The sequence below is a fragment of the Ananas comosus genome, linkage group 11 (genome assembly GCF_001540865.1).
Source record: "Ananas comosus cultivar F153 linkage group 11, ASM154086v1, whole genome shotgun sequence".
Taxonomy (NCBI): Eukaryota; Viridiplantae; Streptophyta; class Magnoliopsida; order Poales; family Bromeliaceae; genus Ananas; species Ananas comosus.
Genome location: NC_033631.1, coordinates 5,275,463 through 5,303,461, shown reverse-complemented (window position 1 = coordinate 5,303,461; position 27,999 = coordinate 5,275,463). Strand labels below are relative to the sequence as shown.

At 38.5% G+C, this 27,999-nt stretch overlaps 1 protein-coding gene across 3 annotated transcripts; it reads right to left on the bottom strand.

The window, feature by feature from the left end:
- Positions 18,128-27,673, bottom strand: LOC109717602 (sm-like protein LSM8). 3 transcript variants are annotated; one of them, XM_020243454.1, is made up of 7 exons: positions 27,419-27,673; positions 26,409-26,592; positions 22,001-22,104; positions 21,763-21,803; positions 19,909-19,983; positions 18,786-18,838; positions 18,128-18,679 (listed from the first exon to the last, which is right to left on the bottom strand). In XM_020243454.1, the coding sequence occupies exons 3-7, from the start codon at positions 22,035-22,037 to the stop codon at positions 18,592-18,594; spliced, it is 294 nt and encodes a 97-aa protein (XP_020099043.1). In that variant the 5' UTR covers positions 22,038-22,104; positions 26,409-26,592; positions 27,419-27,673; the 3' UTR covers positions 18,128-18,591. The 3 variants fall into 3 exon arrangements, with proteins under 3 accessions (XP_020099043.1, XP_020099041.1, XP_020099042.1); XM_020243452.1 differs by having other exon boundaries at positions 18,150-18,682; positions 27,419-27,671; XM_020243453.1 differs by having other exon boundaries at positions 18,150-18,682; positions 26,418-26,592; positions 27,419-27,671.

The window sequence follows — 27,999 nt, the reverse complement described above, 5'->3', positions numbered from 1 at the left end:
GAAAAATGCCGAAATTTGACAAATTCTCTAATTATGAGACTGAAAACACGGTCGAACATGTTGCACGATTTACGGCACAGTGCCGGGAAGCCGCGCCAGATCCGTTTTTAAAATTAAGATTATTTAATACCTCGTTAATTAAGACGGCTTTTATTTGGTATACGAGTTTACCAGCTAATTCTGTCCGAAATTGGGACGAATTAGAAAGAAAATTTTATGAACAATTTTATAGATCAGAACCGGAATTGTCAGTCACTGATCTGGCTCAGACAGAGAATCGGTGAATCGGTTGAAAATATACTTGAACCGATTTAAGACGGCCAGAAGCCGTTGTTTTGTGAGAATGCCGGAGTCAAAATTTGCCAAGATGGCATTTAACGGTTTACACTTCAAAATCAAAGATCATTTTGAAGATAGGTACTTTCCAAATCTTTTCGATTTGGGAGTTCGGGTTGCTCAATACGAGCAATTCTGAAAGGAAAATAATGAGAATCGGCCCAGATGGAGCCAAAACAAAGATTGGAACAAAGGGAAAGTGTAAGGTACCGGACTTCAAAAATCATGAGGTTACGGTGTACGTTCGACTGGAAAGCCATTTAAAAGGTTCCGGTAAGGTTGCGGTGGAATGTAACATACCGGATTTTAAATGTAAAAGTGAAAATAAATAAAAATAGTGTGAGATACTATTTTTATTGGATTTAGAGAAGTAGAATATAAGTCAGAAGTGACTTGTGCTGAAATCGGGATGAAAACAGAAGATCTAGAATTTTCTGTTGAAAACGGGACAGAAAAATTAACAGAAAATGCACAGTCTCAGAAAATTATGAAAATTGGAGAATAAGTCAGAAATATTTTTATGAGGCTAGATTTAAGGTTTCATATTTTTCTGACACCCGTAGAGTGAGAAATAAAATCCGAAAGCCATCTGATAAAGATTGCAGTTCGATACAGTTTTCGGTGACCAAACGGTGTCGAAACTGAAAACTTAAGATATATTCTTGTTCAGTACGTTAAACCGAATATGACTGTCAAATTTGAGCTCAAACGGATACTCTGGGAGCTCCGGCGAAAGATATCAGATTTTAAGTTGCCTGAAGTAAATAGTGTTGGTGTTGACTTTAATTAGAAGCATCAGCTTCTTCTCCTTCAACCGACCACCGCCACCATGGCCACACACATGCACGCATGAAAGGGGGAGAGAAACCCTCCTTTCTCTCTCTAAATATCTCTCTCATCTCTCTATATCTCTCTTTAAAAATTGGAGGGTTGGTGGAGATCGAGCTTGCGAACGCGTTGGAGGCGACGGATCGAGTTTCCGTGCGCCCGTTGGAGCGGCGTGTTTTCGTTGCGGCGTTCACATTGAGGTAAGCTTTTGGGATTTGGCTTAATCCTTAGCTTTAAGAGTTCTAGTAGCCTCTAATGATCATTATTAGCATATTGTTCCATTTAATTTGGATTATTTGGAGGTTATTTCATGTTAGGGCTAAAAAATGCTAATTTTGAAAATATGAGCGTTTGATCTAATTTGACCCTCTGTAAACCTAATTGTTAGGTCACTGAACGCGTTGGAAGCGACGGTTCGGCGATTCGTCGAGCCGGTGCGAAGTTATTAAATAAACGGACGTTTAGGCTTTGTTTCCGCCTGGAGGGCCGAGGCGACGTCGTAAAATTCTGGAAACGGATTTGAAGCATCGTGACAAGAAACCGAAGACCTTTAATTTCCGGATCGCGGATCGGAGGTCATTTGGTGGTCGCGCGCGGATTTGGTCAAGCCGAGCGGCGTGCGCCGCGGGAGGCCGATTGCGAGTGACGACGAGCAATCGGAACGCGATAAAAGGTGGTGTCCATCTCGAAGCAACGGGCTCCCATTTTATGTCTAAGTTTTATATTGATCAAAATTGCACATTGACATCTTGCATTCATAGGGTGATAAATGATGGTTGCGTCCATATACCTTGATGTTCTTTGGTCTAGAAAATGTATTTGTGCTTAGTACTTATATCTAACATGCTTGAGGTTTATATGTAATGTGGAACCTATAGAGTGAAGTAATCGTGGATGGAATTTAGTAATGTATTGGCTATGTGCATGGAAAACTAGTAAGAACGAGGTCATCTGAGTAGGTAAACGATCAAAAGAACAAGTGGACATTGTGTAGTAGTAGTGTATATTGAAACCTTGGACTATATGTGATTGTAACCTTAGAGTATAGACGGGTTGTCTGAGACGAGGATTGGATCAATGCTCGACGTCTGTTTTAAATCTTGTTGATTAGGAAGCCCGACACAATAGTGCGCTCGCGGAGTTGGTCACCGTGGGTTGCCTATTTTGTGGCCAAGGGATTGCCTATTATTGGCTCGCCAGACGAGTTTCGGGGCGGTTCGCTCATGTATGAGTTAATCTCTCCTACGCGTCGAGTTGCTAGTGCAGTGTAGACGATGCCTCGGAGCGTAAGCATGGATAATGAATAAATGAGGAGTAAGACGAACCGATGTGATATAGTTTACCTCTTGGACATGATAACACCGGTTAGTCTTACGCTTTTGTCATTGTACATGCATTACTATATTTGATGATTGGGGATAGTAGAGTAGCTTTACTTCTGTCATTTACCGCTTTCTTATCTTATCTACTCTCATCAATTATCTACTTGTGCCAAACTTTGGAACCTAGTGGAGATCGGGCGAAGAAATCGAGCGGCCGAAACCCACTGGGAAACTAAGGAAGTTATCTACCCCCATTTACTACAGGGCCGAGCGCTGAGTTCAGACCGCGGGACGCCGGTAAGGGCCTAGCGCCTAGCTGTGCATTTAGTTTACTTTCCTATTCTGCATTGATCACATTTATTGCATTGAGAGTAGATGATGTATAGAATGTGAGATATTCTGGAATGAATGTAAGCTAATGTTTATATTTTGGAAGATGTAACCTTTATATTATGTTTAGAAGCTTAATGTATAATCAAATTGTATTATAAAGGCTGAATGAATGTAATAGATAGATGTCTCTCTCTTTATCATTACTTGTATGTTCTATACTTGTATCTTGCTCTTGGTTGTTTTGCACTGATTGTGCTCTCGTTGTAATTATCGATTGTGTATGTATTCAAGTTATTTTTCTGGAAACTTGTTGTACACAATCTCGTTGTTAGCCTTGGGCGGACAGGGGAGGTGCTGTCCGTCCGGCGTCTGTTCGACGCGCCCGGGCCGAGCCAAATTGGTAGCGGTCGCGGGGTGTGACAGAAAGAGAAAAATATTTCTTTCCTTGAAGAATCTTTGGCTCATGAGGAGCCGAATTCATCTGAAGAGACTGATGCTTCGGCTGATGAAGCCGAAATATATGCTACTGAGATGATTAAAAATCGCCAACCATATAAGTGTGCTTTGTTGAAGCTCGCTAAATCAAGCGAGGCAAAAGCACGGGTTTCGGCATATACTTATTCTTTCGATGTTTCAAAGACCGATTTAATCTTTGATCGGTTATTGAAAGATGGACGAATTCAGTTACAGAAGGGTCAAACCATACCCCATCGGGAAGAATTAAAAAGAAGAAAATATTATAAATGGCATCATTCATGGAGCCATAAGACAAATGAGTGTACTACCTTTAAGAGGCAGATTCAAAAAGAAATAAATAAGCGTTGGCTCATATTTGCCGATCAGGAAAATAAAAATATGAAAATTGACAAAAACCTGTTTCCGACGCAGGTCAATATGGTGGACGTCAAAGGAAAGGCGGTCGCGGACAAGAAGACCGCTGAGAATGTTGCCTATGTCAAGAGAACCCTTCAGCTCTGTATAAGGTGCAAAACCGAAATGACAAAGAAAGATTGGGAAGCCATCATCAATGAGAAAAAGAGGAGTAATGAATGGAGGGAAATGATGGCATTTCCTGAAGAATGGGAAGAAATTTCGGAAGGAGATAACAAGTCAGAGGATGGCTCAAACGAAGCCACCAATGAATCCGAGCTAGAGGTCGACTCGGTCCAAAACAAGAAGGACTTATTGATGCAGAAAGTCCTGCATGACTATTACAACAGCAGGAAAGAAGAACACAACAGCCGATGGAGTTACCCGAAGAAACCATTCGGCTCGAAACAGAGATTTCCTGGGTATCGGCCACACTGGCAACATCAGGCCAGGCCGAGACCCGAACCAGAATTTGAAGGGATGACCGAGGGGGATATAGAATTCCTCGGTCAAAGATTGGTTAACGAGCTCGGCATACAACTGTGGCCGAGACCCTGGAAAAGAAGAGAAATTTTAAAGAATCATTTGCGAACAGTGAAAGTACCGGCAAATGTGCCGGTTGATCAATGGCATGAGGCTAAACCATCGGCCAAGTGGTAAGGGCCGATGTTGACAAAAACGCAAAAGCGTCGGCAGCAAAGGTTGCAAGCCGAAGCAAGGCAGCATTATGAGGAAGCGAAAGGGATGAAACTGAACGTGTAGAGACGGCCTAACGAACCACCACATCATTTTCGTCCGATGCGGAACGATCACAAAGCGGGCGGTTTAGCGCCCATTCCTTGGTAAAATCAAAAATAGAACGGCCAATCACGGCCGAAACAGAGGAGAAGGTGACCAGGAGGGAGCTAGAGGAGAAAATAGCTTCCCTCGAAACGATTATCAAGCGAGAGAGATGGTGTCACGCCCCGGGATCTAATGGAAGCCCGCCCGGTGCGTGTCCAGACCCGCCATACGTCTAAAACATATAAGGCGTCTATAACAAAACGATAAATAAAGCAATAGAAGAAGAACATCTAGAAGTATCAAAACAAAGTACAACTAGAATCTACAATAGAAGAATACACAAAGGATTAAAAATCTACTAAGATAGAACCATAAAGTAGTACATCCGAAATCCAAATACAAGTGCTAAGAGTAATGCAATGGTGGTCTCTATACACGGTAACAAAACTCTCCGTCACCAAAAATACAAAAAGAGAGTAGACCACCTAGGAGTAAAAGCAAGCTCCGCTATCTAGCTACGCGGCCCCTTTGCCGCGATCCCATGCCTCCACCGGTGCTGAAGGCTCTGAAATAAAAATCATAAAATAGAGGGCGTGAGAACTATTAAATAATAGTTCCCAGTGTGCAATTACTGACTTCAGTGAAATGCACCACTAGGCCCAAAAGCCGAAAGGGTAAGTACAAGTATGAAATAAACCATAAGCTACTAACATGAAAGCTTACTATAACATGGTATCTCTACTAGCATGAATTTGCATAAGAAATAAAGCTGTTGTAACATGAATGTACATGAGTATAACCAACATAATGTCCACTAGCTAAATAGTAAAATGTCATTGTTTACTATGCTAGTCAACGACCACTCGGTACACTACGTAACCAATGTTCCAATCCTGTAGGACCTACCTGTGGGTAGTCCGGCCTGCGCCGTGCCTAATGGCCCCGTGGTAGTCAACATCCCCACTCTAGGAATAAGCCTCCCCCACGGCATCCCATTTCGGCACCCAATCCAGCACGGGCGAGCATGTGTCGCGATGGCGATCTCTGGAGTGCTGGCTTGTGGGGAGCGACCCTCACAAGCATGTGTGAATGAGCACAATGGCAAGCAAGCGAAAAAGTCCGTCTCAAGTCTGAAGTCATCATGTCTAAAACATGAAATAAAACAAGTGTCTCAATGGCCTATCACTCTGTCATCATGTCTAAAACATGGAGTATAGTCGATGTCACAATGGCCTGTCACTATGTCTCTATGTTACAATTTCACAGTTTACGAAGTCAGTGCCCCTTTATTGCACTTTTATTCACTTTGTCCAAACATGAGTTAGGAGTTCAAGAGTACACAATTCTAGTTCTTTTCATCCTATGAGACATATTTCCAACTTGCAATATAGAATACTTTTCACATGCATGCCTGATACACATATGGCTCTACTATATAGAGTTGAATTTTCACGATACATAACACATGCATTTTAAGTATTCTAAAATTCATAAAAATTCTATCTAGCATGAATATGCATGCATCTCGATGAGACGACAAGGATAAAACACATAGGGGATATTTCTCCCCTATTTCATGAAGTCAAACCCACCGAAACTCTTGGCCGCCCTTCGTTTCGCCGAACGAAGTTGCCTACTACTCTCCTAGCACCCCAAAGTTATAGAAAAGAGAGATACACGAACGTTACGAGCAACCCATTGCTCAAACATTAAGCAACTCAAGCAAAGGTGAAGAAAACTCACCGAATGCGAAGAAACCTCTCTCAATCTCCAAAAGGGAGTTAGAGGCCCTCAAATCCAACATAAACCACGGTTCTAAACCAATCAATTTGGTTCTAAAAGCCTCAAATCCAAAATCCTCAAAATAAACCTTAAGTTCCACTTCTAGGGTTTCATTTAGTAAAAGCTACTAAAACAAGAATCAAAGAGGGGATTTAAGCCTACCAATCTCAAATGAAGCTCCCAACAAGGCTTCAAGTTCTCCAAGGTTGAAGATCTTCCTCCAAAAGAGCTCCAACAAAAGCCTCAAGCTTCTCCCATGGTGGAATCCCAAGAAGAAGCAAGGAAAGCAATGAGAATGAGATCAAAACTTGCTAAAATCCATCAAAAATGGAGAAAAAATCAAAGAGGAGAAGGCTCACCTTGATCTCCACAGGTTAGGGCTCAAAAGAGCTCTCTAAGGGGACTGGGATGGGTTATATAGAGTTTGCAACAATTGCAAATACTCCCCCCCGCAAAATCAGCCTTTCCTACAAAGTGTACCGGTACAAACCCAGTGTACGCGCGAACCCTAGGCTCGAGTTGACTAAAAATTCCATCTGTACCGGTACAACCATCGAGTTGTCACTGGTACACTTTCTGTACCGGTACAACCATCAAGGTGTACCGGTACACATCCCCGCAAAATACAACCTGAGAGCAGCCTAAGTCCATCATTTTGGCGACCTTTGCTCTATTTTAAATACTACAATTCTCGGGATACGAGCCATAGGTCGGAACACTGTCAACGACCCTCCAGAATATCTGGAAAAACTCAGAACACTGATCAAACACTCGAACCTCGTAATTTGCAAAGATCCAGTGTGTTACAGATGTCCTCCCAAGGAAAGAGATGCGCAAATGGAAAGTGACTCTTCAGTCGAAACAGCAAAAGAGTCTGAAGAGAAGAAACAGAGGGTTCAAGAAAAATCGGCTGATGAAGGTCCAGCCGATGTGAACATGGTATATACTCTGCCCCAATCCTTTAAAGCAGAGTATACAGAGTATGAAGAAATGGTAGACGAAGAAGTTGGGCTCACAGTAGCTCAAATGCAATTAGAGGATACCAAACCGGCCGATTCAGTGGTTTTTCAGAAACCATTGGCCATGCAGACAAGATTCGTGAGGCCACTATTTATACGGGCCTTAATAGAGGGACAGCCAGTAGGCCGAGTCATGGTAGACGGCGGAGCTATGGTCAACGTCATGCCTACTTCATTCTTCAGAAAATTGGGTAAAGATGAAGACGAGTTGAAGCCTACGAACACAATCATGACCGACTTCACTGGAAGCGGTCAACAAGCTAGGGAAGTACTAACAACCGAGATTACGGTAGGTTCTAAAACTCTACGAACTGGATTTTTTGTAGTGGATGCAGAAAGTCATTACAACCTGCTACTTGGACGTGACTGGATCCACGCAAACGAGTGCGTACCCTCCACACTCCACGGAAAACTATTCTAATGGGTTGGAGAAAAGTAGAAGAAATCAGGGCCGAAGGGCGACCATAAATTGTGGATATCAATGTAGAAGGAATATGCCACATCAATTGAGCCGATACTGACTCTGATCAAATATCTTTCATGAGGGTAACTGAAGAATGAGTACAACTGATCCTCATGAAAGATGAGGAAGCTATGGTGGCAGCCGAGGAGCCACCAAATTGGTTGAAATGGAACATCAGAGATCAGGAACCGAAGCTTTAGAAAAGCTTCGGCTGAGTGAGCCGACCAACAAGGTCGGCTATGAAAATGATTCGGCCAATCAGGATCGCCTATCAAAGTCGGGGATAAGAAGTTGGAAACTCAGGATCCACTAATAGAGGTGAAGACGAAGACAAACGACTGACTTATATCAGTGCCAAGCTTTCGGCTCAACAACAGGAGAAACTGAAAGAATTGCTGATAGAGTACAAAGACTGCTTCGCCTGGAATTATGAAGAAATGTCAGGTTTAAGCCGAAAAATTATAGAACATAGGCTACCTATTAAAAAAGGGTATAAGCGTTACAAACAGCCGGTTTGTAGGTTTGAACTGAGTATTGTACTTCAAATTAAGAATGAAATTGAAAATCTTTTGAAGGCCGGTTTTATTAGAGCAGCCCGTTATGTTAATTGGGTATCCAATATAGTTCCAGTACGAAAAAAGAATGGTAAACTTAGGATTTGCATTGATTTTAGGAACCTGAATTTGGCTACACCTAAAGATGAATATACAATGGCTATAGCCGATATGTTAGTAGATTCGGCAGCCGGTAATGAAATTTTGTCTTTTATGGATGGACATGCCGGTTATAATCAAATTTATATTGTCGAAGAGGATGTAGCAAAAACGGCTTTTAGATGCCCAGGGTCTATTGGGACTTTTGAATGGATAGTCATGCCATTCGGTTTAAAAAATGTCGGGGCTACTTATTAGAGAGTAATGGATTTTATATTTCATGATTTGATCAGTAAAATGTTGGAGATTTATATCGATGATATAGTTGTAAAATCCAAATCACAAGTCAATCATTAGGCGGATTTAAAGCTCGCCTTTGAAAGAATGAGAAAATATAATTTAAAAATGAACCCTTTAAAGTATGCTTTTGGAGTTTCCGCAGGAAATTTTCTGGAATTCTTAGTGCATAAAAAAGGGATTGAGATTGATAAGAACAAAGCGAAAGCTATACTAGAATTGCCGCCACCACATAATAAAAAAGAGTTACAAAGTTTGTTAAAAAAATTAATTATTTGCGGCGATTCATATCCAATTTAGCCGGTAGAATAGGAGTTTTCACTCTGTTATTACTTCGGCTCAAAAATAAGGAAGAGTTTGTTTGGACAGAAGAGCAACAGGGAGCATTTGAGAATATAAAAAAATATTTAGCAAATCCTCAAGTTCTTATGCCCCCTAAATAAGGACAGCCGATGAAGTTATATATTTCGACTGCAGAAGAAAACCTAGGATGTTTGTTGGCTCAAGAGAATGAAGAAAAAGAAGAACAGGCCATTTACTATTTGAGCAAACGATTGTTAGATGCTGAAAAACGATATTCGGCAATTGAAAAATTATGCTTGGCTTTATACTATGCCTGTACAAAATTAAGATATTATATTTTACCCACCGAAGTATCGGTAATATGCAAAACCAATTTGGTAAAATATATGCTATCTAAGCCAGTGTTGAGAGGTTGAATCGGAAGGTGAATGTTGGCCTTGTCCAAATTCTCCCTTAATTATGTTCCGGCAAAAGCGGTTAAGGGACAAGCAATAGACGATTTCCTGGCAGATCATCCATGTGTTGAGTTCGAAGAGCCGAGGCAAAATTTAATCGACTGTCAACCTTTGATACTTTATTTTGACGGCTCAAAAACAGCCGAATCCGAAGGAGCTGGAATAGTTATACAGTCTCCTGAAGAATACACTTGTAAATTCGCTTTTGAATTAGATGTCGGCTGTTCCAATAATCAAGCCGAGTATGAGGCCTTAATAATTGGCCAAAAAATTCTACAAGAATTGGGAGTTTACTCACTCAAGGTCATTGGTGATTCACAACTGGTAATAAAACAGGTGAATGGAGAATACTGATGTGAAAACCGAAATTTGCAAAATTATTTGAGAAAAACCTTAGAATTGCTTTGCAATTTCAAAGAAGTTGAGTTTGAGCATTTAGCAAGGGAGGAAAATGAACAGGCTAACGAATTAGCCCAATCGGCTTCAGGGTATAGAGAGCCGAAGAAGAGTCTAGTGAAAATAGAACGCAGATTGTTACCTTCGGTTCATACACATGAACCAATTATTGCCCCTATAGCAGTAAAAGAAGACTGGAGAAAATATATAATTGAATATTTAGAAAACCCTAACAAGCAAGCCGACTATAATATTAGAAGAAGAGCACTCAGTTATTGTCTATTAAATTGACAACTTTATAAAAGAACAGCCGAAGAAGTATTATTGAAATGTTTAGGGCCTGAAGAAGCTCTATTAGTGATGGGAGAAATACACGAAGGTTTGTGTGGAACCCACTTAGCAGGAAAAAGATTAAGATTGACAATTAAGCATTTGGGATACTATTGGCAGACTATGCATCAAGATTGCATAGAATACGCTAAAGGCTGCCAAGATTGTCAATTACATGGTTCAGTACAGAGAGTTCCTGCTTCCGAGATGTATGCGATAATTAAGCCGTGGCCTTTCCTAGGTTGGGCTATGGATTTAATTAGAGAAATTTAGCCGTATTCTTCGCCTGGTCACAAGTTTTTAATAGTGGCTGTTGATTATTTTACTAAGTGGGTAGAAGTAAAACCCGCTCAATTGGTCACTCAAAAAGAAATTATAGATTTTGTTGAAGACTCTATAATTCATCGTTTTGGAGTTCCCGAGACGATTACAACCGATCAAGGAACAATGTTCACAGGAAGACAATTTGTTCGGTTTATTAAATCCTGGAGGATTAAATTGTTTCACTCGTCACCTTACTATGCTCAAGCCAATGGACAAGCCGAGGCAGCAAATAAGGTAATCATAAATTTTATGAAGCGGCATATCAGAAAATATCCAAGGAAATAGAATGAAAAATTGTCCGAAATCCTATGGGCATGCCGAACTTCAGTGAAAACGGCAACAGGGATAACGCCGCTCGAACTAGTATATGGCCATGAGGCCGTGGTACCAGCCGAAATAACAGTTCCTTCGTTAAGAGTGGAAAAATAAAAAGAACTATCGGCTGATGAATATAGTAATTTGATGAATGAAGGAATGGAAGAAATACATGAAACTCGGCTGACAGCATTAAACCATTTACAAGCTTATCAAAGCCGAGTATGCGGTGCATAAAATAAAAAAGTTAGAGCTAAGTCTTTTGCATTTGGTGACTTGGTTCTTAGATTAATATTTCCAATCGGTCGAAAAAATTGAACATACGAAAAATGGTCTCCAAATTGGGAAGGACCATTCCAAGTTAACAGAGTTGCAAAAGGGAATGCATATTATTTAAAGAGCATAAATCGGTTAGAAAATGAGAAGCCAATCAATGAAAAATATCTAAAAAAGTATTACCCATCCATGTGAGAAAGTGAGCAAAATTAGAGTCAAAATATTACAAGCCGAATCAAGACAATAAATCCCTAAGTTGGTTCCATTCGGCTATAAGATTAGCTTAAGCAGTTTCAGCGGCCTTCCTCCTACGTTTCATCAAGAGATGCACTTTATAAAGTTGGGAAAGTGTCTCTTGAAGCTTCACCCCTTCATTCTTCTTAGTCTTCAGTTGACTTTGTAAGAGGAGCCGACGCTCAAAAGTACGAGCCAAAGTTGATTCGGCTGCAGCTAGTTCTTCCTTAAGAGTTAAAATTCGTTGCTGCAAAGCCGATTCTTGATTTTCTAGGGCTTGATCTTCTCGACTTATGTCAGTAATAGGAGCCGCTATTTCAGGTATAGTTTTTTTAAAATGATCAACTTGATGAAAATGTTGATCTAGGGATAAAAGCTAGGCACCTAAAGATTGTTGCCGAGATAAGAAAGAAAAAAGTTGAGACGATAATGTCTCTACAAAACACTTACCAGCAGAAGAAATGTCTGGCTAGTCGGCTAAATCGAACAAAAGAGTACACAGCCGATCGAATTGTTCTGAATTTTGAGCCAAGGATGGGAGACCACGACTATATAGTTGTAGACACTCATCAAATTTTTGTTGAGTGTCTGTTCACGTCACTATAGTTGATGAATCGTCTCCTTCATTAGAATTGGGGCTCGAAACCAATAGAGCATGGAGAGTAGCAGACAGAGGGTCTTCAGGGATAGATGACGAGGCTTCAGGAGTCGAGGAAGGCACTATGCTTGCTTCCTCAACATCTTTTTCTAAAGGTACACTTGCATCTTCCTTTTCGGTTGTTGGTGGTGCCGCAACACTTGTCGACAATTCCTTGCTCGTTTCTCGAGCAACCCTTTTTCTCTCTGCCTCCTGTTTTTTCTCGAGACGAGCCTCCCGTCAGAGTTGTCTATCTATCTGCATCTTCAAAGAGGACTGTTTTATTAAGAAAAAATGATAAATAATTGAAAAAATAAAAAGATTGAGTGTAGATAACCAAAATAATTTACCTCAATCTCAATTGGCTCGTTAGGAACAGAGCTTTGTTTTGAGTCAGCAGCCGAAGATGGTACTTTGGTCCTTCCTTCTGGAACATCAGCCGAAGGCGTGTCTTCGGCTCTTTCCTTCAATACTTCAGTCGAAGAGACACCTTCGACTCTTTGGGAATATAATTTTTTAACGACGGATTTACGCCGCTTTGGAGGTGGTGGAGTAGTCTGCTCAAACTCAATCGGTCTTTTCTCTGAAGCTGGGACTGATGAAAAAATTGGAATTGACTGCATAAAGAAAAAGTAAGCATTAATTGTATTAAGAAAAGAAAATCAAAATAAAAGCATAGTTTATTACGGAAGAAGAAGGCGAGACATCAAAAATATGATCGGAAGTCTCTTTCGGTTCTTCTTTTGGTACAGAGGGAGCGGCGTTATCAACCGAAAAATCTTTGCTTGGATAGGTCACTGTAAATAGGAAATAAGTTAAGCAGGAATTATGTTGAAAAGAAAATTAGTTATAAGCAAGAGATTTACCAATTGGGTGAATAGCCTTGCGGTGTGCCTGCGATGTGGATAAATTGAAGATGCGATCAACAAAATGATCCCAAGTAACGGTGTAACGAAAACCTACCACTCCTGTATAATTCGGCCTGAAGCTTACTAACTTGAATAACCGCTGAAGACGATTCCCCAGAGCCGAAATCCGATCAGCTTCGACTATACTTTTAGTAGGGGGTCGATTAACGGCAGTATTGGCTGTGAAGAACTTGGCTAGAGCAATGATTGCTTGTGTAAATCCAAATTGACGCGCCACGAACTGGGAGGAATAAACCTCAGTGCTGGGCAGCAGTTTCGAGCGCGACTTTAACCCAATGTGCAAATCCCTTGTAGCCAAGAAAGAGTACCAGACATCCGAATATTCACCGACACGAGAGAAAGCCAGTTCCCCTTGAATGGCCTCATACCTCGCTAAAAACCAAGGCGGGCCAGTGATTCGGTCAGCAAATGGAGACCAAGAAATGAGGAAATGAGGACGCGATTCATAGAATATTTTAAAATAAGTAGTAAAATCAAAAGGGTGGCCTGATGTTAACGGCTGAGGACAGGCGAGAGCTAGCCCATAAGAGTCAAAATGAGCAGCCGAACCTAGATCTAGAGGTTCTCGGCACAAATTAGAAAAATAAATTTGCAGAAACATTTGCAAAAACCAGAAAACACCACAACCCGAGCCGATTGTTACACCATCTCCAGAGGGTAGTCGTTTAATGGAGTCAAAAATTTTCCTATAGACAAAGGCAAGAAAATAAGGTTCTAAAGCTAATCTGTCGTCGTTAGTTAAACCAACGGTAATCAGGACGAAATCCCGATTGATCTTCTACGAACGAGTGCAGAAAAAATTATGGCATAACCAATATAAGAGGAAAGCCATATGTTCCTTCCTAGTAACCGCAGCAGGAGATTCACTTGCAAATTTGCGAAGGGATTTAGAATAAGCTAAGTCATTGAGGTCAAGGTGAGCCTCAAAGTCGGATACACCATCAGGATTGTAGACTATGGAGAGAGTGACTCCATGAGGGCGCAAACCGATGATAGCGGCTACATCAAAAAGAGTCGGAGAAAGAGGTCTTTCTTTGAAAAGAAGAATATTAGAAACAAAGGACCAAAAACAGAGAGCAGAAGCTAAAAGAAGGTTGTCGGCTACAGGAGGCTACCGAGAAAGCTGAATAGCTTCATAGATACCAACTTCCCGCCAAAAATCACCATAGACAGTCTCCACTCGGGTTAAGCAAGCCAAGTAAGCATCTGAAACACCTGGCCAGGTTCGAAGGCTTCTCCCTGTCAAAGCCGAAGAGTACCAGGAGTGGAGATGAATGGATTTAGCCATCAATGGAAGATCGTCGCTGAAATAAGGGAAATCGTCAGAAGCCGGTTCTTCAGTAAAGGAGGGACCTAAGATGAATCTAGTAGGGTCCGAAGAGAGGTATGGTTTAAGTAGGGTATAATACAGTGTCGGAAACGGAAGCAGCGCCATTGGTGAAGGATGAAGAAAAATTCGAAGTATCAAGAAGAAGAAAGTGGGCCAAGCTGGAGAGTAGAGATGAAGAAGAGGTCGGAGAAGACGAAGAGAAGCAAAGAGAAAGCGAGGAAGACGAGGTCTGAGTATAAAAGGGAATGAGAAGCTTGGCGAAGAAAAAAAGGAGTCGTCGCATCGAAATCGTTTCCCGAGATTGGCTATAATGATGAAAAGACGGCGGCAATTAAGATGACCTAATTAATGCCGCATATAAGACAAAAGAAGATGGCGGGATCATGGCCGTAGAAAAGAAATGAACGGCTGAGACAAAACCGTACAGAGAATTTGAAATTGATTATATCGGGAGCCGTGCTTCAGATCGTGTCAGCTACCGAAGCGATGTTGGAATCATGACCGTAGAAAAGGAGTAAATGGCTAAGATGAAATCGTACAAAGAATTTGAAACTGATTATATCAGGAGTCGCGCCTAGGATCGCGCCAGCTACCGAAACGTCCGTTCGGAAACTATCGATGGGGCAATTGTTAGGCCAATAAGGCGTGAACACGTGGTACGCCACGATGGTTTTATTTAAGGGCAGTAATCTTGTTGTGCACCGGGAGCATCGGAGAAGCTTTAAGTAAATTCCCGCGTGAATTAAAGGAAGTTATGGTAACTGCGAGCAGTTACAAGCGGCTCCGATCGGCTGAAAGTGGCCCGAGAAAGTAGGGGTAGTGGCCGATCATAATTAAGCAATAGCTGATCAACAAGGGCAATCTGTAAATAGGCCAATAAAGCCATAGAAAGAGATCTTTTCCCCGAGAATAGAAGGCCACTTTTACTTCTTTTGCAATTTCTCTGCTTTCTAGGAGTAGTCTACTTGTAATCTTTTCCTTTCCGGCATTTACTATTTTCTTTAGGAGTAGTCTTTAAGTTAGATCAACCGAGTTTGTATGCCCTCAGGCACACTCGACCCTTGTACTTTTTTCCCAAGATTAATTTCAGATAGATTTAAAGGCTTTCGGCTCAGCCGACCAATCACTGTACTTTTCTATCCATTCGGCTCTTCGGCCGTCCTTAGTTTTTGCTCAGTCCTTACATTCGGCTCATCCAACCGAACCAATTCTACAGTAGAAGTTTCGAACTCGGTTGATCCGATCCCTCATCAGCCGAATCGCTTGATCCAGTCAAAGGGCGCAAACTTCGAGGATCACTAATCGTAGCCGCTCCGCATCCCTATACTATTCCCGAGGGAGATCTTTGACTAGGTCAAGGGTCCGGACAATCGGCTCCCAACAGTTAGACTTGAAAAGAAAGGTCCCCACAGTGGACAACCTCTTAAGAAGAGGGTGATGTGGTGAGGAGAGCTGTGTATTTTGCTTGTCATCGACGGAGACAGTGGATCACCTCTTCGCAAGCTGCCAAAGTACTAAAGCCCTACTGGCGGCTTTGCTTCCAAACAAACAGTACCTCCCCTATTGTTCGTCTATCAACCAGCTATGGGAAGAAAGCATACTTAAAAGGTGGCTCGCTAGGGAGGAGGGAGTTGGCGACGGTCGTCACCACGTGGTGGATCGTCTGGTTGGAAAGAAATTGCCGTATTTTCGAGAAAGGTAAACATCCACCGGGTTATTTGTTGGCCAAGATCCGCTCTCTCAGAGAGCTTTGGGACCCCTTCTGCGTTAACTAGTGTTTTTTTTCTTTCTTTTTTTTGAGGCCTAATTACCTCAATATGTAGCTAAGTTCACCCCCTAAAAGAATAAAGCGGTAGCATGCTACTTTTTCTCAAAAAAAAAAAAAAAAAAAAAAAAAAAAACCTATGTTCAGCTCGAAATTTTGATCCAGTCAAAATGCCCATTGTTTCCGCCGGACATTGTACCCGACAAGACATAAACAAAACTAATCTCGACTATATAAATAAAAGTTAATNAGAAAAAAAAAAAAAAAAAAAAAAAAAAAAAATCCTATGTTCAGCTCGAAATTTTGATCCAGTCAAAATGCCCATTGTTTCCGCCGGACATTGTACCCGACAAGACATAAACAAAACTAATCTCGACTACATATATAAAAGTTAATAGCATAACCATAAATAAATGGAGGTTTACGTGGAGATTAACATATGGATGATTTCAAGTGCATGCATCATTCAACGATGAAGAATGAAATGAGAAGTCAACTGTTTATATAGTTATAGTAGTAGCGAATGAATTTGAGGTAGAAAGACCATAGACTATTACTAGTAGCTAGGTGGGAATTAAAGGTGGGAAAACTCTAATATTTGATTTCACAACGAAAGGTGGGAAACCCATTTTGTACGTTTGGCATTCTTCCGTGCCGTGGGACCAATTTGTTGAGCAAACTGCTTTTGTTCCGTGCCGTACGCGTGCTCAAAAAAAGTCCATGCACGCAGAATTGTCACGCAAAGACAAATAATAATAGGGCGCTCAAAATTATCAAAACAACAGAGACCGCCGCGATTGTATAATCAAATCAGCATCACATGATGAGAGGCGTGCACAAGAATTCCCCTGCACGGCATTCCGGAGGATCTGCCCCTGCAAATTATTTCAAAATTCTCAACCTCAAATCCAAGTTAGATATGATCATATTTGTCACTTGTCCTCCTATCAACTACAATTTTGGTATCTTAATTAGTGGTACTCTTATTAAATTGGGTCAATTTCATCTATACTCCTGTAAAACTTACAAATATCATAAATATTCTTATAAATTTGATAATATCATAATTACTCTTTTATATGTTTGCTTTCTTTCGAAAATGTCCAAACCGTTAAGTTCTTTTTCTCTCTGTTATTTTTACTTCAGTTAAGTTAAGATTAAAAATAATTTAAAGATTGAAATGTCTATTTTACTCTTGACTATTATAAATGCGTTTCAAAATAAAAGAGATTTCAAATCCATCCCTCACTTTTTAAATCTTCTTTGTTTATATAAAGATAAATATTTAAGACTAGTTTGAATAAATGTACTAATATTTAACAGAGATCAGTTAGATATTTAACTGTAATAAATTTTATTAATATCTTTTTATGGCATGTATTAGATAAGTTAGCTTGCATACATATGTTAATTTAAATAGTCAAATTTGTATTATGCAAAATTTTACTCATTTTTGGATTGCAAACTGTTCAAGCTAACTATTTTAGATTATTTAAATAATATAGAATCTTTTAGTTCAATATTTTCATATTAGTCTTAAATATTCAGATTTCTTTTACTTCAATTTATTTTAGAATGTAAAATTTTAAATTCATAAAAGCTTGTTTATATGCTAGTTTGTAATGCTATTCCAATTAATTTTCTTAACTAGAATTATTTTTATAGTCGTATCAAATTTTTTTTGTTGCTTCTTTCCAATCTTGTACATAATAATATTAAATCATTTTATTATTACTTCTAATTTGATAAGTAATTTTATACTGCATAATTGATGACAAAGCTTTATAATTGTTCAATCGATTTTATTCTTCACTCTCTCCCTTTATAAAAAACTGAAAATATTTAGGAGCATTCAACAAGATTTAATAAAATAAAATTACTATTCTTTTAGATTAGATTATACAAATTTTACAAAAATCAAAATGAGAATCTAACTAAATGACTTACAAGATTTCATAAGTAGGTCTAAATAATTATATTAAAAAAAATTTAACTAAATATCTTAGACAATAAGTGTGCATGCATATTGCTAAATCCTAATTATGCTTTTGCAGGGACACACAGGAAATTTTCCCTATAAAAATTCTTCTAGTGGTTCACAAAGAGGGAAAAGAAAACTCCCATACTAAAAAGAAAGTCGAAGAACAGAAGAAAATCCTCCAGCAAAGAGATTTAAAAGTGATCACTACACAAATAATGCGAATTCTCTGCCTTCAACGCAGCATATCCTCTACAAGAAACAAAACTCGAGTATCTTCAGGATTCATAAACACCTAAACAAGAACAAATCTGCACTAATACAACATGCATTCTTAGTATTAAATAAATGGAACTAACAGCTACTATAATCGTAACTACAAAGTTCGCAGGTAGCTAATCAGAGATGCGCTCCAAAATCTGTCAGATACAAGACAGCAAAAATACCCATGTCACAGCATTCAACATGGAAAGGCCTCTAAAACTAATTTGTAATAAAAATCTGATACTCAGGCTCATTGAATTCCAAAGGCTACCGAGATAAGCTGTTGCGTGCGATGCTTTTGTTGGCAATACCAAATATGCTTCTATTATGCATACAAAAAGCTAGCACGTTGTTGTACTTCATTGTAGATCAGTGAATCACAGGCTTAAGGGGGTGTGCCCTAAGCTTCGACAAGTCCAGGTTCGCATCTAGCTCTTCATCCAACTCTCCAACAACACTACTGCAAATGTTGAATATTAAATATATATATATATATATATATATATATCAGGATCAGGAGTAGAAGTAGAACGCAAGATAAAAGATTAGGATGCGAGGCATACATGTTATCTCCCCTTATAATATACAGCCCTAAAACAAGCTGTTGTACGCCTTCCTGCAAATACAAAAACAATTCTGAGAACATAGATTCTGATGATAAATGGGTCAAATTGTTTTATATAGGCAACAGCTCGTACAAGTTCTGTGAGAAGCTCCAGATAGAATTATGATGAGGAACTCCTGGCGAACATTTCGTGTCCCTAATTACAATATTGACCATGTAGTTATTGAGAACCCCTGAACTTTCGATTATTTTGATTTACTTTATTTTCACTAATTAAATTTTGTTACATTTAATAGTGACGCCATTAAAGTTAACAGTTATAAACACCTTTTCAACTGACTCTGGATTTCGTTAACTGTTACCAGCTGATACCTAATGAAGTTGTTTATTTTAAAGAATCCCCAATTCAATTTAGGAAAATAATTCGAACAAAATAAGAAGTTGAAAGGTATCTATCAAAAGAAAAAAGTCAGGGGGTCTTCAAACTTACCCTGTAATCCATGAGATTTCCATACATTTTTACCTTATTTTTTTTAAATTCCGGACTCATTTACTACATAAAATAAAAAGTGAGCATTTTAGTGAGAAGTAAAGGAAAATCATTTCTCCTCTTCAGTTTATGGATTATCTTTACACTTGCACTTTTGCAACCACTGTTTGAATTGTACAATCATCTAGTTACCATAAGTAGTTAACTTCCGTGTGTTTTCTCAATTAGAACAAAAGAAAAAAATATGCAACAAAGATATCCTGAGTACTTAGAAGTCAATAAAATAATATGATACAACAGTAATCCTAAATAAAAAGTGATCATTTTAGTGAGAAGTTAAGGAAAACCATTTGTCCTTTTCAGTTTATGGATTATCTTTACACTTGCATTTTCTCAAGCACCATTTGAATTGTACAATCATCTAGAAATCATAAGTAGTTAACTTCCATGAGTTTTCTCAATTAGGACCAAAAAAAAAAAATGCAACAAAGATATCCAAAGTACTTAGAAGTCAATAAAAAAATATGATACAAAACTAATCCATGAACCATCAATGAAAAACATGGTATAGATTAAAATTATAATGCGAATAACATAAACGAACCATATAATATACAAAATATAGACAAACCTTTGTGGAGTATACCCTCTCATGTGACTCATCCAGAATGATATTAGTAGCTTGATCAAAACCTTTCAAAATGCCCTGAAATCGTAACAAAGAAAAGGAATTGTTATCAGTAAATTTGAAAGTGGAGAGGTACTACTGCTAACCAATATAAATGAGGTAACACAGGGATTATCCTAGAGTGAAAACAACCGAAGGTTGAGAATTTGTTGGCATAGATTGACCTTTAATGGTGGTACTCAACAAGCCAAGCCAAGCTCACTAGAGGAACCATAGTTGACTCCTAACCTAGCAAATCTTGGGTGATGATGCAAAGGTGACATCATCAATCACCAGAACTTTGCATGGCAATGAAAAGGCTCGGTTTCGAATTGAGTCAGCATCAAGGAATACTATGTGAGACAACAAGAACATCAACTTAAATACGTGAATTGACACCTGGCTTGCAAGGAGTCAGGCAGGAATGTAAAAGACCAGAGCATGAGCAAGAAAAGCTCGACTCAGCTCAACTCAGTTGCTAAAGGGTGAGCTCAAGGACCAAGAGTCCAATGGAAAGTATGGCAAGGGCTCCATGGTGACTTGACACTACAAAAGCTCATCCGCATGAAGGAACCAAGGGTACAGCATGGACGGAAGGCACACAGAACCTGTCCCGGAAATTTGAAAGGTAGGCAGATCCTGAACAATTTTATAGGATGAAAAAGCAATCAAGCTAAGGACAGATGGTTATAAATCCAGAACCTCTGCCTATGGAGTACAACTATGCCAAGACTCAAGTTCTTTATATTAAGTTTGGATAGGTTACAAAAAAAACCCCTTGCATTTTAGCTCACGTCTCAACTACCCCGTTCCATAAAAAATTATGTCAATTTTCACTCTACATTTTTGTCTCTTACTCACACAAGTCTTCAGCTGTAAAATTATATGAAACAAGTTTGCAAATGGTGTCAGTTAACTCATTTAAGTAAACTTTACTCTGTCAATTCATTTTAATAAATTTAGGCAACTAAATTCAAAAATATTAAATTCGCCAATTATTCCATATTTTTGGGCCTGACACAGTAATATAGTGCAAGGTGAAGATTGATGCAATTATTAATGCAGGGGGGGTAATTGAGATACTGGTAGCTTATGGATTAAACTTATAGGCCGCTGTCTTTGCCGGCCAGCATATTGCCTGGATTATTAGTTCCACATATATGCTGTGAGCTACAATCTTAGAGGTTGTTACTATGTAGCCCACTGCTTGCTACTTGTGATTGTGGGCAATGATACACTATGGTTTAGGAATGTATATGCTTGTTGTGGTGTTTGGAGATGGTTCCACAACGGTTGGCTGCATATTGCAAACAAAGTAATATCATTATGCAATCTACAAGCTATAGTAGTTGGCCAATAAAAGGGTGCATTGTATAAATTATGACCAGTTTCTTGAACCAATATGGATAACTACCATTAACCATTTTAAATGAGGGGCATGCTTACAGCCAAAAATTTGCAGGCTGAAGCCTGCTGAAACAAACCAGTACATAAAGGTAAAATGTTGAGCCATACATTGTTCAATCAGGTCAAATTTTCTTATCTGAATGGAAATTGCCACTCCAAATAGAACTAAATCATAGAATTTTATATGTCCCAGGGATTATAAGAGAAGTTAGAAAAAGTAAAAAATTTCTAAGATATAATCATGAGGATGAGAAACAAGGGATACAGTAACATACTTAATGGAAGTGAATGTACTAATCATTGACCTAAGCAAAAAAATTGTGAGGAAAATTTGTTACACTTTGTTGATTTTTCCAAGAGTATGTGTTGTTGAGAGTTCACAAAAAAAATTTAAAAAAAAAAAAAACTTACCACAATATTACGCCCGTCATTTGTAATAACAGATATAGTCTCTGCAAGCAAAAAGAAGATTGATAAGCATTCAGCTGTATTTCTTGCTTGAATTGATCATCTGAGTTTAGTTGATCCTTTGAGATAATCTCATGCAATGCATCATAAAATTGAGCAAGCTATTAATGCCACACAAGATATCTAGTCTGAGATATGATTATAGTCGAAGATTTATTCAAAGTAATCAGAAGGAACATACGATCCACAAGTGATTCGAGCCCAGGACCATCAGACATTGTGATGTGGATGATAGAAAATACTACAGCTCACAAATAGAAAATTTCCAGCCCTTCTAGTATAGTACTGCAGAAAATTACATACAGACGAAAGATGTCAGATATATAACTCTAAAATATTTACTGTATAAAATATTTACTATATGAATAACTACCCACTGCAGAGATTTCATACTACAAGAAATTCTATATAATACTGCAGACAGGATATATAGATTATTGGAAAAGAAGAGACCAACAAAATATTTGAACAAAAAAGAAAAAGGTGCCAGAGTGACCCTCAAAAAGCCCACAAATATATCTCAAAATCAAATTGGTTAGATATATAAAAATTTATGCTATTTTAATGAAGTATAGCAACCCTTAGGCAAGACAAACTAGAAAGCAGATCAAAATTCTTCGACCAGACAATGGAGGAGAGTTCGCTTCTTGGGAGTTTAAGAAACTTTGCAACAATGAATGTATTGTACGCCATTATACGGTTCCAAGAACAACACAACATAATAGAGTAGCAAAAAAGATGAACTAGATATTGCTAGAACATGCCAGATCCATAAAAATTATATGCAGATTTGCCAAAGAAGTTCTGGACTAAAGCAGAAGACATGGCGTACTACATTATTAATTAGTCTCTAGCCACAGCGTTCGAATTCACAACAACGGAGGAAGTATGAAATAGTAAACTTGCAGGTTATTCCTCATTAGGGTCTTAAGTTGTCCTGCTTATGTCCATGTCCAAATGAATCAGCGCACAAAATTACACTTGAAGTCCCTGCATCTTTCTCGGGTATGAAAGGATACAAGCTGTGGGATCCCGTTGCCAAGAAGAAAGTGATTAGAAGGGACGTGGTTTTCAACGAGAAGGCTATGCTGCATAAGGATCAATAGTTGGCTCGATATGAAAAACAATCAAAGACTACACAAATTCAAGTAGAGAGGCAAGATGGTGTAGACGATCAAGTGAAGCAGGCCCACTATCAAGATAACCATGTTACACAGGTTGACCCAAGTGAGAGCACTTCGAAAGAGCCCTACTCTCTCGTTAAAGGAATGGAACGAAATGGAGATAGATACGTCCACCATCACGCTATAGGTTGAAGGCTGTGGTATCTTATGCTTTAAAGGATACATCAGATGATCCTAAATCCTATCAGGAGGTGATGCAAGACCGAGATAGTGGTAGATGTATTGCAACTATGACAGAGGAATAGAGTCTATAGAAGAATCAAACGTGGAACTTAGTTCCATTGCCGGAAAGGAAGAGAGACATCGGTTGTAAGTGGGTCTACACGTGTAGATAGTGAATCAGAAAAATTCAAGGCGTGGTTAGTAGCCAAGGGCTATGCATTACATACATAATTAATAAATTGACATGTTATTGTTATAAGGAGTGCACTGGATGGGCCTTGTTACTTGTTATCCTTATTATTGTTAATGAACCAACCCAGTCAAGCGATTGTTTTTAATTTGGATCATAGGTTAGTGAAGTTTGATCCTAGTCAAATTTTCTTCAATACCAATTGGGCTACTTATTAAATAAAACAGCCCCATGTACTGAAGAAAATTGATCATGAAATCCAACAGCTCGTTTGGGATCATTCCAGGAATCAAATTAGGTGAAGTAGAAGTGGGACATTTAGTTACTGCTGCCATGTTGATGCATTTCCAGTAATGAATTTTTTGATCTATTTATTTATTTAAATTAACCCTTTTTAATGGAAATAGATTAAATCTAGTAATTTCATTTAAGTTAGAGGGGTTAGGTCTCATTTCAATGGCGATTTGATGCATTGCCATTAATAATTTATTTTAGGCGCCGTTTGGTTGGATGTAGTTGTAAAAGTAGGAGAGTTTGAAATACATGCAGCTGGAAATGCAACAATTAAACCTACATCCACTTTGTTTGTTTTTGTGCAGATGTAACTACTAAGAAGTTACCTTTCCTCTATTTGGTAACCTGAAGCTAATAATTATAGTTGTCAATCCTACCACCTTACAAATAGTGTGGTGAGATTATGTCCACTACACATAAAATCATCTTATAATTTTATTAATCATTTAAACTTTTTGTCTATAAATAAATAAACATATATATATAATTTTTATATTTTTTAATATTTTTTTAACTTATCAATTGGGACAATTTAAAATTTTTAATATATTTAATTTCAATAATAAACCAAAATTTAAAAAATTTACAACGATTCTCTATACTATTTTCTTTTTCAAATTGAATAATTATATTTAATTAAAATTTAGTAATTTACAATACACAATCATATTCGCTTAAAATTTACCAAAAGAAAACTATTTTTATATTTTAAACAAAGAGTGTGTTGCACATGCTGGTTTATTAGTGTGTATTTATTTATAAATATATTCATTTATATATTAATATATATACATGTATATATTTATTTATTTATTGTTCTTAATTAGTGAGTGAATCTAATACCTCACCAACCGTTAAAGTTAGAACTACAGCCAAATTGGGTGTAGTTCCAACTGCAACATTCGGGCCTCCTTGTGCAGTATTGTTAGACCTGCATCAAACCAATCATAGAATTTGACTTTGCATGCAGTTGCAACCGCCAAAAAATTGCAACTGTGTTTGCAATTGCATGCAACCAAACATCCCTTTAGTATACTATCATGGACTTGTGAGTAAGTACATGGACATATGGAAAAGGTAAATTGTGGTATATGTTTGTTAATTATCCTGCTTACTCATCATTGGAAACAAAGATTGTGTTAGATGCTACATAAAAAGTAGTTGTTTGAACATCAAATCTCTTAGTATACTATCATGGACTTGTGGGTAAGTACATGGACCTATGGAAAAGGTAAATTGTGGTATATGTTCGTTAATTATCCTGCTCACTCATCATTGGAAAAGAGATTGTATTAGATGCTACATGAAAGGTAGAAGTTGTTCGAACATCAAATCTTAGGGCTTGTTTGGTTCATCCATTTTGGATATGGAATGGGAATCGGTTTGATCAAATCCGGTTAATTTTGTTTGGTTCACAGGAATCGGTTTGGGATTCCTATTCCGGACTGGAATGGGAATGGCCCAGCAGCTTTCAACTTGATTCCGGTCTCCAAGCAGCCCGGATTGAGATTTCATTCCCGAGGCCACGCACATCTCTTCCTCAAGTCCAGCCCACGCAACCATCTCACCCATCCTCTCTCCTGTATGACCTCTCGACCCCTCTCTCATCAATTTTATTTACATAATAGAGAATAGAAAAACATTGTAGACGATTACAGGATTAACGATGCCAGTAATACAACACAATCTCAGATTCTAGCTTAGAATAAAAGGAAGAGATGAAAGATACAAGTCCCAAATATGAGACTCGAAAAAATTATTGACAAACTACTAATTAAGACCAACTATTAACATAACATTCAATTCTTAAGAGAATGATTCAAATTGCCAATACACATGTAAAGATACTCATCACCACATAAAGTGGTCCTTTCAACTGGAAATTCATCATCATAATATAGAGTATCTTTGTAGGGTTTTTAGGGCGCAGGTTTGCGGGCGTGTTCAAAACAATACAATTAGTTTGTTTTCCTCAGATTCTAATGATTTTTTTTTTTTGCTGCGACAGACAAAATAGCTTTTTAAACTAGATATTTTGCTTCTGATTTTTACAGGCTCATTTTAACTTTTCCTGGAGCACAAACTTTGGACATTTAATTTAATTTTTTTCCGGACGCTGCTTGGAGTAGAGAAACTATATAAAGATCAGGCAAAACAAGGGCTAAAAATTATCCTCAATAAATTCCATCCTTAACATGTGGGTCAGATGCTTTCAACCTCCACATCATTAAACAAGAGAGCATTCTCTAGCTCTGCCCATGGCCAAGATCCAACTCTATAACCGAACAATTTTTGCAATAACCAATCATAGTTAAATGCCTAAGCTTTTTGTCTCTGAAGTGGTAGACAAGTAAACAAGATTAAATTTTACTCTGTTTCATGACTCTACCTTTTAGTCTCAGCCAAAAATCAGTGAAAAAAGTTAAATAATATCAAAGATATTTTCATTTCCCATCACGGCAGTTTCAAATCCTTAATTATCCATGACAATTTGTTGTATACTAGCTTTACCAGAAGTAAGCACAGAGTAAAACACAAACTAAGATGTTACAAAGGGGAAACACAAACAGAAATTCATTTAAACAATAAATCCATTCAAAATCAAAACAAATAATGCACTAAACCTATTTAAACAACATTTTATAGCATCAATACAAACTAGAAAGATTTTGCTCATGGCATAACAATAAATCCTTCAAAAAATCAAAAAAAAAAATATTGGGATCTGAAATGGGAAAAGGAAATGGAGAAGAAATTACCTCACGAACCTTGTTTTGGAGCAAGGAAACCTCAGAAATGGCGAGCGATGCCGCTGCGATTGGTGGAGGTGATCATGGCATGGATGCCCTAGGTCGAGAGAAGAGGCCGGGGAGAGTCTCGCATGGTGGAGGTGATCATGGCATGGATGCCCTAGGTCGAGAGAAAAGGACGGGGAGAGTCTCGCTGTGAGAGGGGATCGCGACGGGGTCGGGGACATTGTTAGTTAATTCGGATTCGGCAAAAATTTGGTACGGATATAATTCGGATAAAATTCGCTTTCTAATTTTTAAATTCATTGAAAAAAAGGGCTAAAAAACGGATTCGCCAATTATTCGGATACGTGATTTATACGGATATTATACGTTCACCAATTAAAAATTCGGGATCAAAAATTCGGCTATTAAATTAAGTTTTTTTTCTCTCAAGATTTATGCTATTAGCATAAATACTCATATTTTTTAAGAATATAAGAATAAAGAGCTACAAAATTAAACTAATTAAGTAAAAAAAAAAATAGTAAACTATATATTATGCCTCAAAATAAATAAATATAATGAAGCAAATAAGAGATCAAGATAGTTCATATTTAAATGTAAAATATAAAAGGTTCACATACAAGTATAGTTAGAAACTAAATACAAGATGAAACTGGCACTTAGCATAGTGCATACTAGCATATCTAAATTCTAAAGTCTAAACAGTAAACAAATAAAAGATACATAAAGTGTAGAAACCCCACTGGGTCAATGGTCCATGAAAGACCACAACAAAATTTTCCTTTTGCAAGTGTCGACAAGATCATGAAACTGATTAGGTATAATACAAGAGTTCCTGATCCGTAAGTTAATTAAGATTATTATTTAGCTCTATGTTCGGGCCATCTTTGTGCATAACAGAGAAGGGACACATTCAATTTAAGCACTCGAGCCATTTGTGTATAAAAGAGTATCCATCGGATGGACTAAAAGGTTCCGGCTTTTGCTTTGAAGAATGAAAACTCAAATCGTACCTGGTTTGGTTTGTAAAGAACCACCCGATCGATTACTGATCTATATATCGTTGGATATCGGAAGCGGAAGCGGAAGCGGAAGCGGAAGAGGAAGAGGCGACGAGGAGGGTTTCGATTCCTGAAGAGTGAAGAACCCGATCTTCGATCTTCGATCTTCGATTTCTGAAGAGGAGGGCTGCTTCCGATGGCGTTCGGCGAGCGGCCGGATGGGAAGAGGGGGAGGGCCGCAGGGGTCGATGGCAGGGCCGCACCGCCGCAGGGGTGATAAGCTTATCAGGGCAAACCCTTTTTTGGGAGGGGTGGGGGTGGGGGTGGGGCTCGTGGGAGGGGGATGATTCTGAAAAAAGGGACAGGGCGAGGCGAGGACCACGAGGTTCTCTGAATTTTTTTTTTTCTTTTTTCTCGTTTTGGGCCACCCGCGAGGCCCAAGCGGACCGGGCCGTTTTTTTTTGGAGCGAATTATTCGCGAATCGCGTTTAATTCGCGAATAATTCTTTTTACCCAAAAAAAACGCGAATTTTTCCGAATTTTTGGATCCAAAAATACGAAAACGGGTGTTTTATTCGGCATTTCAAAAATTT

Coding starts and splice junctions, on each gene's coding strand:
- LOC109717602 (XM_020243452.1), bottom strand. CDS start 22,037: ATGTCTGATGGTCCTGGGCTCGAATCACTTGTGGATC. Junction 19,984..21,762: donor ATGACGGGCGTAATATTGTG/GTAAGTTTTTTT, acceptor TTACGATTTCAG/GGCATTTTGAAAGGTTTTGA. Junction 18,683..18,785: donor ATTATAAGGGGAGATAACAT/GTATGCCTCGCA, acceptor CAACATTTGCAG/TAGTGTTGTTGGAGAGTTGG.